We start from the raw sequence: 13251 nt of genomic DNA, 5'->3' as shown, positions 1-13251 counted from the left end.
AAAGTCAACGTTTCGGGTAGGAACCTTCATCAGGACCTTGTTGAACCCGCATGTCGGAGGCTGAGGGGTGACCTTATAGAGGTTTACAAAATTATGAGGGGAATGGATAGCATAAATAGACAAAGTCTTTTCCCTGGGTGGGGGAGTCCAGAACTAGAGGGCATAGGGTTTAGGGTGAGAGGGGAAAGATATAAATGGGACCTAAGGGGCAACTTTTTCACACAGAGGGTGGTATGTGTATAGAATGAGCTGCCAGACGATGTGGTGGAGGCTGGTACAATTACAACATTTAAGAGGCATTTGCATGGGTGCAAAATGCATATGAATAGGAAGGGTTTGGAGGGATATGGGTCGGGTGCTGGCAGGTGGGACTGGATTGGGTTGGGATATCTGGTTGGCATGGACGGGTTGGACCAAAGGGTCTGTTTCCATGCTGTACATCTCTTTGACTCTATGACTCTATGTTAGCCTTTGTGAGTTATTGACAAGGATACCTTTGTACATTGACGTTTTCAAACCTCTAGCCATTTTAGAAATAATCTCCACGTGTTTCTCCTACCAAAGTGAATAGTGTCACCTTTCTCCCCCATTATATTCCACCTGCCGTGTTCTCACTGATTGACCAAGTCTGTCCATGCCTTCCTGAACTTGCTTTACATCTTCCTCATGAACACACGTTCACCTACCACTTGTCCCGGCTCAGCTGGGGACAGTGTATGGTTGATGAAGAGATGGTTTCTTTCTCTCATGTACCTGAAGGCCTCAATGACGTAGGATGTGACGGGTGATGACCCACTATGGCTTCCTGCTAACCACGAGAGGGTGACAGTGCTCTTTGTAACATCAGCAACCTGAGGTTTGGAAGGTGACCCAGGAAGAGCATCTATATCCATCTTCACATTGACGGTCGCTGCACCTGACTCTGCACAAAATAAAACACAATCTGTTCAAGGGACGGCCCAGATTCTGATCCCCACCCCCACCCCCCACCCCCCCCCCCCCCACCACCCCCCTTCTCAAATCACCTTCAATGAGACACAATGTTCCAATGACTTACAGCTGAGCATCCAACACATTATCCCCAACTTCTGCACAGATCCCCTGAATTCTCAATTCTTGACCATCCACTGATGCCTTGCTTAAAAAAAAGACAGCACAACCACTGAACGTGTTGTGTAAAGTGTTTTACAGTTTCCAGTGTGGTAACCCTTCTAAATCGATGACACAGCAGCCAATCTATACTCTGGATTAGTGGTGCTGGAAGAGCACAGCAGTTCAGGCAGCATCCAAGGAGCAGCGAAATCGACGTTTCGGGCAAAAGCCCTTCATCTTTATCCAGCACCACTAATCCAGAATCTGGTTTCCAGCATCTGCAGTCATTGCTTTTAGCTAGTCAACCTATACAGCAAGCTCTCACACGGCGCAATGTCATGAATACCACATAACCTGTCTTTTCTCATGTTAATGTCAGGGTATACTTGAGTTACAATATGAGGGAGAACTCAACTCATAGAATCAGACTGTATAGAAGTTGGCCCTTTGGCCCTTTGGCCCATCAAGTCTATACTGCTCTTTGTCAAACAGATGTCATGAAATCTTTTAAATCCACCTGGAAGGGCAGAAAAGGCCTCAGTTCAAAGTCACAGCAGACAGACAGCACCTCCAGCAATGTGGCACTCCCTCAGTGGGAGTGTTTTTTTTAATGAGGTGCAGTCTGATGGGGGGCAGCATTTATTACTCATCCTGAAATGCATGGTAGAGGGAAGGTAAGTCAATCCCATTGCTGTGGGTCTGGAGTCACATGGAGGCCAGCAGTCTCCTTCCATAAAGGACACGATGAACCAGATGGGTCTTATTTTTTTAACAGCAATGGCCACACAGTAACCGTGAGATTCGCCTTTCATTCCAGTTTGGATTCAGACTTCACCACCTGCCCTGGTGGGATTTGAACTACATTCTCACAGCATTTTCCCGGAGCTCAGGGCCGCTCGTCCAGTGACATGACCACTGCACCAACACCTCCCATGTGGGTGCTTGGCTCAACCGTGGAGATTTCAGAGTCAGAGGTATGAGTTCTCAGACCAAACCTCTAACCCTTCAGATGCCCACTGCCCAGGTGCTGACCCTATTCACTTCATGTGTGACAACCCTGCACCCACTCTGTAACTTGCCCACCTAATCCATGACCCCTTTTTGCTGGAAGCTTCTTATCTGATTTGCTGCCTTCAGTCTTCCTTCCGAATTATAACCCCTTGGAGTTTCAAGCCAATGGGTAGTCCCATTCACTGATTTCCCGCACCCCCTTTCCTCCATCTTTCCTACTGAGTATCTGACCTTATGAGCCTTCACGTCTCGATTAAAGATAAGGGTGAAGATAAAGGGATTGAGAGCTACTTTCTGTTTATCGCAATGAGGATCAGCAATGAAGCATTACCTCGCACTTCCAAAAACGCACTCCAAGAGGTTTCCCCACTTGAGCTAGTGGCAACACAAGTGTAGATTCCAGAATCTGTGACCTAGGATTAGGATGAAAAGGTGAGTCAGACATCATTGTTCATTAATCCTCAGCAAGTGTTCAACCTATTGAAATGAGGTGGAGGTATCAGTGTTGGACTAAAGTGGATAAGGTCACCAGGTTATAGACCAACAGGTTTATTCGAAATCACAAGCTTTCAAAGCACTGCCCTTCCATTAGGTCACCTGAAAGCTTGTGATTTCAAATAAACCTTGTTGCATTATAAACTGGTGTCGTGAGACTTCTAATCTCTTGAAAGAGTAAGAAGCTCGAAATGTGGAAGTTTAAAGAAACTTAAGAGGATCCATGCCTATAGATTGGTAAAATATCCAAGGACACAAACAGAAACAAATCAAGAGAAGAATAAAAAGGTAAAGCCTGTGAAATGCATATTTGTTTTATTTTACAAACATGGGACATGGGTGTCACTGGCTGGGCCCAGCATTTATTGTCCGTCCCTAGTTGCCCCTTGAGAAGGTGGGATGAGCTGCCTTCTTGAACCGCTGCAGTCCGCGTACTGTGGGTTGACCCTTAGGGAGGGAATTCCAGGATTCTGACCCAGCGACAGTGAAGGAACGGCGATACATTTCCAAGTCAGGATGGTGAGTGGCTTGGAGGGGAACTTACAGGGGATGGTGTTCCCATGTATCTGCTACCCTTGACTTTCTAGACGGAAGTGGTCGGCTGATTGGAATGGGCTGTCTAACTGGATCTTTCTTACAAAGAGCTAGCACATATGTGATGGACTGAACTGCCTTCCCCTTGTAGTTTTATTCTACATTGCTAATAGGGAGTGCAGGCATCAGCTTTGGAATTCCATCTCCCTCCAAGGGGCCAATGCAGTGCTCGAATGAAAGTTTTGTTGCCTTTAATTGTTGCTCTTGGGGGCTGACCTGGGTAAAGCAAGACGATAAAGCGATGAATTTAATCCAGCTCCAACAGCAGAAATGCATTAACCCCTCTGACCTGTGCATGCCTTGCGACATGACAAGAAAGACTAAATTGTTTACTTAAAGCACCACTGACATTAATTTTTCAATAAATTCTGTTTTGTCCTAAGGCGCTTTATAATTAATTTATGTCGGACAACATTCCAGGACCTAAGGACGGACTTTCTTGCTCATGTTTTGTCTTCTGCCAGGTCTTTCTCAATCACTTCTTCTGCATCTTTTACATCAGCTGTTGGTTTGACAGGTATTCCCTTTATTCTCCTTGTGTCTCAATAACTGATGATTTTACTGAGTGCGAACACAAGGGGTCAAGCGTTGTTCTTCAGCTCAGCTTTGAGAGATCAAGCTCATCAAAGTAGGTCAAAAAAATTGGCATTGGTCCCTCAGAAAACAATGCAGCAGAATAGGCAACATCTATATTGACCAGAAATTCCAACTAAGTCTTCTGCTTCTCTGAGCCATGACCTCTTTGCTCAGGTCCACTTGTATAATCATAGAATATAGGAGCAGGAGGAGGCCATTCGACCCTTTGAGCCCTCAGAACTATATCTTAATCCTTCCTGAAAACATTCAATGTTTTGGCCTCACTCATTTTGTGTCTTAGTCATCTCCACAGGTTCCCTACTCTCTGGGTGAAGAAAGTTCTCCTCATCTCAGTCCTAAATGGCCCACCCTGTATCCTTCGTTGGTGACCCCTGGTTCTGAACTCCCTGGTCATCAGGAGCATCCTTGCTGTCAGTAGATTAGATTAGATTACTTAGTGTGGAAACAGGCCCTTCAGCCCAACAAGTCCACACCGCCCCGCCGAAGCGCAACCCACCCATATCCCTACATCTACCCCTTACCTAACACTACGGGCAATTTAGCATGGCCAATTCACCTGACCTGCACATCTTTGGGCTGTGGGAGGAAACTGGAGCACCCGGAGGAAACCCACGCAGACACGGGGAGAATGTGCAAACTCCACACAGTCAGTCGCCTGAGGCGGGAATTGAACCCTGGTCTCTGGCGCTGTGGGGGAGCAGTGCTAACCACTGTGCCACCGTGCCACCCACTAGCTTGTTAGAAAGTTATTGGTTTCTACAAGATCACCCCCATTCTTCCAAACTCCAGTGAATATAGTCCTAACCTTTTTTACACATCAATCCTGCCATCGCAGAAATTAGATTCACTTCTGGACTTAATGGCCATGCACAACATGTTCATAATGTAACCAAACAGCATTAACTTGTAAATCTTCCCAATGCAGGCCAGGTGGGAAACGTGTGAGAGATTCCTGCATTTCAGTGAGGGGCCATATTGCGGTTAGCGATAAAATAATTGCCATGGGCACCGTGACCAAATCTAACGCCACATTTTACTCACGAATTCAAAGTTCAACCTGCTGCCATTGTACATCCCCGGGATTGGGCTGAGTGTCTGGATTTCTAGGCCAGCAACGTTACCATAACGCCACCTTTTCTCATGTCCAGCTGAGCACAGTCTCAGACATGGTCTACCACACGATTTTCATCCTTTTGAAGTCATACTCCTTTTTACATTGGAACAGGAGTAGGCCATTCAGCCCCTTGAGCCTGTTCCACCATTCCATGAGGTCATGACTGATCTGTGGCCTGACTTCACACAGCTGCCTTTGGCAATCCTCAATACCTCTGCTTATCAAAAAGTTATCCACTTGAACGCGACTTATTTCTGTGAACTGATCCTGTATCCACTGCTGTTTGTGGAAGAGCAAACAGGGGCAAAGACAGTAAATTCTCAAGGGCAACTAGGGATGGCCAATAAGTACTGAGTTTAGATTAGATTACTTACAGTGTGGAAACAGGCCCTTCGGCCCAACAAGTCCACACCGCCCCGCCGAAGCGCAACCCACCCATACCCCTACATCTACCCCTTACCTAACACTACGGGCAATTTAGCACGGCCAATTTACCTAACCTGCACATCTTTGGACTGTGGGAGGAAACCGGAGCACCCGGAGGAAACCCACGCAGACACGGGGAGAACGTGCAAACTCCACACAGTCAGTCACCTGAGGCAGGAATTGAACCCAGGTCTCTGGTGCTGTGAGACAGCAGTGCTAACCACTGTGCCACCGTGCCGCCCAACTGGTGTTGCCAAAACCCCATGAGTACATTAGAAAAATGTTGCAAACATCGACGACTCTTTGTGCTTCTTAACATTTCTCCTGAATGGTCTGGCCCCAATTCTCAGTGGAAATAGCTTACCTACCCTGTCTTTTCCTGTTAGTATCTTAAAGGCTTTGAACTGATCACCCTGAACCTTCTAAAAACTAGAGAAACCACAGTTAATTTTTTAATCCCTCCTCATAACTTAACCCCTGAAGTCCAGGTATCATCCTTGTGAACCTGCACTGTACACCCTCCAATGCCAATGAGGTATGATGCCCAGATTTACTCACAGTGCTCCCAGTGCGGTCTAACCAGGGTCTTGTATAACTGCAGCATAACGTCTGTATCCTTGCATTCCAGTCCTCTGGACACAAAGGCTAGCATTTCATTAGCTCTCTTGATTATTTTCTGTTCATTTTTTTTACTTTGTTCCTGTACCTCTCCACCAGCTTTCAAGGATGTTTCATTTTGGGGGACAGTGTGTGGTTCAAGGACGCACCACCTTCTTCAAGGTAGCTATGAAATAGGTGCACAAATAAATCCTGGCTCCTGAGATTTTTCTGGAATTATTTCTGTTCACTGGGTTGGTGGAGATCTGGGGCACCCGAAAGGGCAGGTCACATGACAAGATCGGCAATATGTCCAACTCTAGAGTTGGTAACACATGAGAAATTTGGGGTAGCACTGGCAAAATGACGTATTGACTCCAATGTGACCTTATGAAGCTGGGTGGGGAACTTTCCATTGGGACATGGTGCACAGAGTGCAGAAACTGTGCTGAGGTTTGAGAGCATACTTTCAAAGAGAACATATCAGAGGGTAAACGGACTTCATACAGAATTGGTCAGAATTAGATAGCACAGAAGCACTGTCTATTCTGCTGTTTATATCTCATATAAACACCATCCCCATATTGCTCTCAGCTCAGTTTGCTAAATGGCTGCTTTGTAATGGAGAGTGTTACGAACAGCGTGGATTCATTTCCTGCACCAGCTGAAGTGATCAGGAAGGACGTTTCTTTTCAACATCTCCCCTCAATTGAGGCCTGGTGACCCTCAGGATAAGCCAACACCAGCCATCTCTCTCTAATGAGAGACCAGCCCCATGGTCTGGCAAGACTCTGCTGACTTCATCTTTACTCTTTCCATCTTGCCTTATCAATATATCCTTCTGAATCTCTGTCCCCCTGTATACTTACCCATTTATTTATAAATTTGAAATAATCACCTTTTACTCCCTGTGGGTTCAAGTTTCACACTTTCACCACTCTTGTGAATTCGAGACCCGATTTATTATTGGCTAATTTACATAGTTCATCCCTAGTTTTAGACTAACGCACAATTGGAAACAACGTTTCTATGACTACTCCATTCATAATATTAAGGATCTCTTGACAGGTCACACCTTCCTTGGGTAAAGGGCATTGCCCTGTTAAGCCTTTGTTGAAAATAAAAAGCTCTTAGTTCTCAAGTCAACCTTGTCAATCTTCCTTGCCCCATCTCCAGGGCACCACATTGGGTACCCTGGGAACGGTTTCTAAGAGATAGGATTTATAATCAAAGAGAAAGGAATAAGTTGATTACGGACAGTCAACACAGTTTTGTGAAGGGTATGATGTGCCTCACAATCTGTATTGAGTTCTTTGAGAAGGTGACCAAATAGGTGGATGAGGGTAAAGCGGTTGATGTGGTATATACAGTAGCGCCTCGACATACGAACGACCCCATTCACAAACAAATGGGTTTACGAACAGGATTGTACGTAAAATTTTGCTTCAACGTACGTACGAAATTCAAGGTACGAACGAAGGTATGAACGTAAAAAGCCCGTGTGCAACCACGTGGTTTCATTGTTCTGCTTTGCTACGCGTTTGTTGAACGCAAATGCTCTCAGGTCCCGCGTGATCTCATTCAGTTCATCTTTGACGCGTGCGCTGTGAACAGCGGTCGTTGCTATGTCCAAGCATTCTTACGCTATCCGAACAATTGGAAAAATTGATTCAGTTCATGAACTTTTCAGTTCGCAAACCAGGTCCCGGAACGGATTAAGTTCGGAAGTCGAGGCGCTACTGTATAGATTTCAGTAAAGCGTTTGATAAGCTTTGAACTGAGGGGATATAGAACAGATGACAGAGGTAGTTTCTTTACTCAGAGAGTAGTAGGGGGTATGGAACGCCAGTAGTAGACTCGCCAACTTCAAGGGCATTTAAATGGTCATTGGATAGGCATATGGATGAGAATGGAATAGTGCAGGATAGATGGGCTTCAGATTGGTTCCAGAGGTCAGCACAACATCAAGAACTGAAGGGCGTGTACTGCACTGTACTGTTCTATGTTCTATGTTCTACACCCTTTATCCTTCTTCAATCCTGCTAGTCCTCTCTAGATCTGAAATACTATTCATGAGCTTCAATAAACACTCAAATAAAATTTGCAAGAAGCCAAGTTTGTCAAAAGTGAATTTTCCAGCTTCAACTCTGAGCAGGAATGACCCACCAGGAACAGAACTTTCTCAGCCAAGACACAGCCCGGGTGGAGATATTGGGGAATGCTGAGCAAATCAGGGGACTAACTCAGAGATCAAGGGAAAATTCAAATGAGTTTACATTACTCTGTATCTAACCCCATGCTGTCCCTGTCCTGGGAGCATTTGATGGGGACAGTGTACAGGGAGCTTTACTCTGTATCTAACCCCATGCTATTCCTGTCCCTGGGAGTGTTTGATGGGGAGAGGGGAACAGCGTAGAGGAAGCTTCACTCTATATCTAACCCTGTGCTGCCCCTTTACTGGGAGTGTTTGATGGGGAACAGTGTAGAGTGAGATTTACTCTGTATCTAACACGTATTTTGGAACTTGGTATTAATGAGAAGGCAATTGACTTCAACACTTTCACAAAATGTAACTGTTTCTGGGAAGACTGATTGCCCATCCTTCGTTACCATGGTTACAACTGCATTTTGTGCCAATCCAATGCAGAGGGCAGTTAAGAGTCAACCACATTTAGTTTGGTTTTGGAGTCACATGTAGGCCAGACTAAGTAAGGACACAATCTCCTACCCTAAAGGATATTAGTGAACCAAACAAAATTAAAAAAAATAACAAAAAAGATTTGCAATCACCATTATTGAGGGTAGATACTCAATTTTAGAATTTTTAGTTGAACTTAAGCCCTCCCCAGTTACCATGGTAGGATTGTGCTCTCACCCCCAGATCGTTAGCTGGGCATCTAGATTACAGAACTAGGAATATTGTCACTCCATGACCATCAGCTCTAAGATTGAGACAGAGGGAGAGAGAGAGAGACAGGGAGAGACAGAGACAGAGACAGAGAGAGAAACAGGGAGAGACAGAGAGAGGGAGAGAGAGAGACACAGAGAGAAAGAGAGAGACAAATAGACAGACAGAGAGAGAGAGAGACAGAGAGAGACAGAGAAAGAGAGAGACAGACAGACAAACCAGACAGAGGGAGACAGACAGATGGAGATAGACCATACAGAGAGAGAGAGAGAGAGAGAGAGAGAGACAGAGACAGAGACAGAGATCAGATGAACAGAATCAGGCCATGTGATTGGCTGTGACCACCTACCCGTATGTTCTTGATTTGCAGACTTCCCAGTTCCTGGAGGGACATGCGGGGGTCTTTCCCCAGGAGACTGACACCGTCCTTCAGCCAGCTGATTGTTGGGATGGGGTCTCCAGTTGCCTGGCACTTTAACAATGCGGTCCCGTCCACACCCAGAGTCTGATTGGCTGGTCCCTGCCGGATGATGGGAGGAGGCCTATCTGTCAGAACTAAAAAACAGTGAAAAGGACTCAGAATGTTACGAGGTTTTGTAATTCCACACCAAGGAACAGTCATTTTCAATCATTGAGTTTCAAAAATATCAGACAGAATACTTTCACTCTTTCCCTGCCTCTCAATCTCTCTCCTCTTTGTCAGCTCTCACCATCTGCCTTTCATCATTTCTCTACCTCTCTCAATCTCTCTCTCCTCTAACTCTCTAACTCACTCTCATTCTCGCTGACCTTTGATCATTCTCTCTCCCCTTCAACCCCCCTCCCATTATCTCTCTCCTCCTCTCAAATTCTCTATCCCTTCATGCTTCCATTCTTTCTCTCTTTCTCAATCTCTCTTTTCAACTGCCGCTCATTCTCATTCTCTCTGTCTCTCTAATCATTCTTTCTGCCCCTCTCTCTCTCCCCTCCTCCTCTCAATCTCCCTCTCTTCCCTTAATCTCTCTGCCTTTCTGACTCCGAACCTCCCCTACTCATTCTCTCTCCCTCTCTCTGTCTCTCTCCCTCTCTCTGTCTCTCTCCCTCTCTCTGTCTCTCTCCTCCCTCAGTCTCTATCTTCTCCGTATTCATTACTATTGTGAGTCTACCTCTGGTGACTGTGCCTGTGACCAACTGGATACATGGAACAGCAGGGACAACTCATCAGTACATACTTCCTCATGGGTCTGAACAGATTGGTTTTGTTCCTTTTCAACTATGGCAACCATCGTGAGCTGGGTCTCCAGACATGCAACAGTCACGATCAGACAAAAGTCAGATGGAACACCCCCCACTTGCCTGGATGGATGTAGCTCTGACAACACGCACGATATCAACCAGGACAAAGCAGCTCCCTCCATTACCAATGCTCAGCAGCACCAGTATGCACAGGATACACTGCAGAAATTCACAGATCTTCCGACAGCGCCTCCCAAACCCACAACCACTTCTATCTAGAAGGACAAGGACAGCAGATTGATGGGAACACCACCCCTTCCAAATTCCCCTCTGAGCCACTCACCATCCTGACTGGAAATATATTACCATTCTTTCACTGTCGCTGTTAGAATCCTGGAATTCCCTCCCTAATGGCAATTGAGGGTCTACCCACAGCAGGTGGACTGTAGCATTTCAAGAAGGCAGCTCGCCCCATCTTCTCAAGGGGCAACTAGGGAGGGCCAATAAATGCCGGGCCCAGCCAGCATTCCATAGGTGAATAAACAAAAGAGAACCAGGGTGTCAATGCAATGGAAGCCAATTCAATACTAACTTTGGAAAGGAAACTGCATAAATACTGAAAAATAAAAATAAACCAGTTTTGGAGAGATGGTAGTAATGTGAAGTGCAACAAAATGGATAACTCTTAGAAAAAGTGTCCGTCAGTGAAATGGGCTGAACAATCTTGTTCTGTTCTGTAACATTTATTTTTACAGTGGAGCTGGATGTTAGTCATCTATTTCCCCAGCTAGGGCCATCATTTACCTCAGTGTTGTTATTAATGGAAGTTTAGTAGAAAGTCTATAATCTAAATAAATACAGCAGACAGGGCTGTCGAGTGAAGAGGGATAATGGAATGTTCCAGAATCTGAAGCAGTGCTGATGACAGGAAATAAAGCTTGCTCTGGGCATGGAGGTCTAAGGTTAAAAGAACACTTAAAATTCCCACTGATCTGTGAAATCCTCTCAGGCCCAGTCACATAAATCTTTGTGAAATTCTCTCATCGCCAACCACCCAATGCATTAAAATAGATTACAGACCGAAATCCCTACTGATTGTTCATGCACCCCAACACTGAACACAGGGGTTGTCTGTCCCTCCCTTGCACATAGCTGAGAAGGTGGACAGCACTCTCGCTGGGTCAGATGGTTGCAAATTCAATCTCTCTCTTCAAGACACTTGAACACATCAGTTAGAAAGTCCCAGTGCAGCATCGAGGGAGTGCCCCACTGTTGAAGGTGCCATCTTTCAGATACAGTGTTAAACCAAAGGCACTGAGTCCCCCAGCCTTATGTGCAGGAGGAGCCGGGGGATTGTTCTGTCAGGTCCTGGCCAATATTTATCCCAGAATGAACATGAAAACAGATATCAGCTGCTTTTCTCATTGTTGTTTATGAGACAACAAATCGACTTCTGTGCACATGCTGGAGACATTTATTACCCATCCCTAGTTGCCTCTTGAGAAGGCAACTCTTGAGCCTGCCTCCTTGAACCGCTGCAGTCCATGTGCTGTAGGAAGACCCATAATGCCCTTAGGGAGGGACTTCCAGGATTTTGACCGAGTGATATATTTCCAAATCGGAATTGTCCCGTGTTCAAATATGGTTGTGAGGATAAGCCCAACAATTACAGACCAGTCAGTTGAACTTCAGTGGTGGGAAAGCTTCTGGAAACAATTATTCAGGATAGAATCAGTGGCCTCATGAAAAAGGGAGGGTTGTTTAGGGAGATCTTAGTTCAAGTACAGAAGAAGTTTGCAATAGCGATTGAGAAGCTTCAGTTATGATGATAGACTATCTGATTTCTCATCCCCATTTCTGATATTTTTACATGAGAAACATTGAAACAGAGAAAATAGGAGCAGGAGGAGGCCATTTGGCCCTTCAAGCCTGCTCCACCTTTCAACATGATCGTGGCTGATCATTCAACTCAGGCCCCTGTTCCTGCTTTCACCCCCATACCCTTTGATCCCTTTAGCTCTAAGAACTATATCTAACTCATTCTTGAAAATATTCAATGAGTTCATCTCAACTGCTTTCTGTGACAGACAATCCCATTGGCTCACCACTCTCTGGGTGAAGAAATATCTCCTCATCTTAGTCCAAAATGGCCTGCCCCCATGTCCTTGGACTGTGACCCTCATCCCTAATGCCTCTCTGGTGAATCTCCACCACACCTTCTCAGTTGAGAAAAGTGCAGTAGTACTGAGTGTAATGACTCTCGTGTTATTACTGAAGTAACCTCCACGTCTGTTGTAAGTGCCTTTGTGTCTGTCATAGCCACTGAACACATCCCAGGAAGCATGGTGTCAGTGTGGAACAGATGTAAACCTGTAGATTATCAGAGCTGTATAAGAGCCAGCTCCTGAACAAAACACCAGGAAAGATTTTTTTTTCAGAAAAGCAGTCTGCACTTGGGAGAGTCAGAATGGTTGTGCATTTTCAATTCACTGTTGCTATGGATGAAGAGAAGAGAGAGGGTTGGGTGTTTTTCCACCCTCAATGATAAAATGAGGAAATGGCTATTGATCTTTTTTAAGAAATCTGATCAAATAAGAGTAGCATCTCTGCTATCAGCTGCAGAATGTCTGATGCAACATCAGACTCAACCTCACTGAGGAGCAGAGAAGCCAGACCGCAGAGATTTTGAAGGCTTAGAAATGTTATAAATGGTGTATGATCAACCTCAGAACACAAGGGTAGGATGAAACAATTGGTCAGAATGTCAGTACAATGATACCATCAGCTGAACGTTGTGAACTCAGAAAACAGAAAGATGATCACATCAGAAAAAGGATTATCTTAGGCATAAGGGATCCTTCAATAAGAGCATGTCTACTGAGAGAGGATAAACCCAATCACAAGAAAGCTGTTGCCTAGTGACATTGGCAAGGAACAGACGAGGTTTTGCAATTTCGGGAAAGGTATTCTCAGCCAATCAAGAACAGACTGAGAAAACAAAAAAAATTTGCAGAAAAGGCAGTAGGAAGATGAAGATCAGAAGCATAGGCTGCAAATATTGTGGAGGACATCACACAAAAGAAATGGAAGCTTGCCCAGTGTGGGGGAAACAGCACTGGAACTGCAAGGAGTTGAGTCATTTCACACAAGTGTTTAGCTTGATAGAAGCAAAACAAACCAATAACAATGGCCCTGAGAGAGA

General features: G+C 45.2%; 1 protein-coding gene across 8 annotated transcripts in view; it reads right to left on the bottom strand.

Moving 5' to 3' along the window:
* The window catches only part of robo2 (roundabout, axon guidance receptor, homolog 2 (Drosophila)), a 1634458-nt gene that overhangs the window by 159197 nt on the left and 1462010 nt on the right, over positions 1-13251 (bottom strand). For all 8 annotated transcript variants that reach the window (XM_072585780.1, XM_072585785.1, XM_072585784.1 and 5 more), the window contains 3 exons: positions 9184-9389; positions 2435-2516; positions 754-922 (listed from right to left, as the gene is read on the bottom strand). In XM_072585780.1, the coding sequence (XP_072441881.1) occupies positions 754-922; positions 2435-2516; positions 9184-9389 (457 nt within the window). The remainder of the gene's footprint in view (positions 1-753; positions 923-2434; positions 2517-9183; positions 9390-13251) is intronic.

This window comes from Chiloscyllium punctatum, chromosome 15 (assembly GCF_047496795.1).
Source record: "Chiloscyllium punctatum isolate Juve2018m chromosome 15, sChiPun1.3, whole genome shotgun sequence".
NCBI classification, from domain to species: Eukaryota; Metazoa; Chordata; class Chondrichthyes; order Orectolobiformes; family Hemiscylliidae; genus Chiloscyllium; species Chiloscyllium punctatum.
The sequence above is the reverse complement of the archived record's forward strand: the minus strand, read 5'-3'. Positions and strand labels throughout refer to the sequence as shown.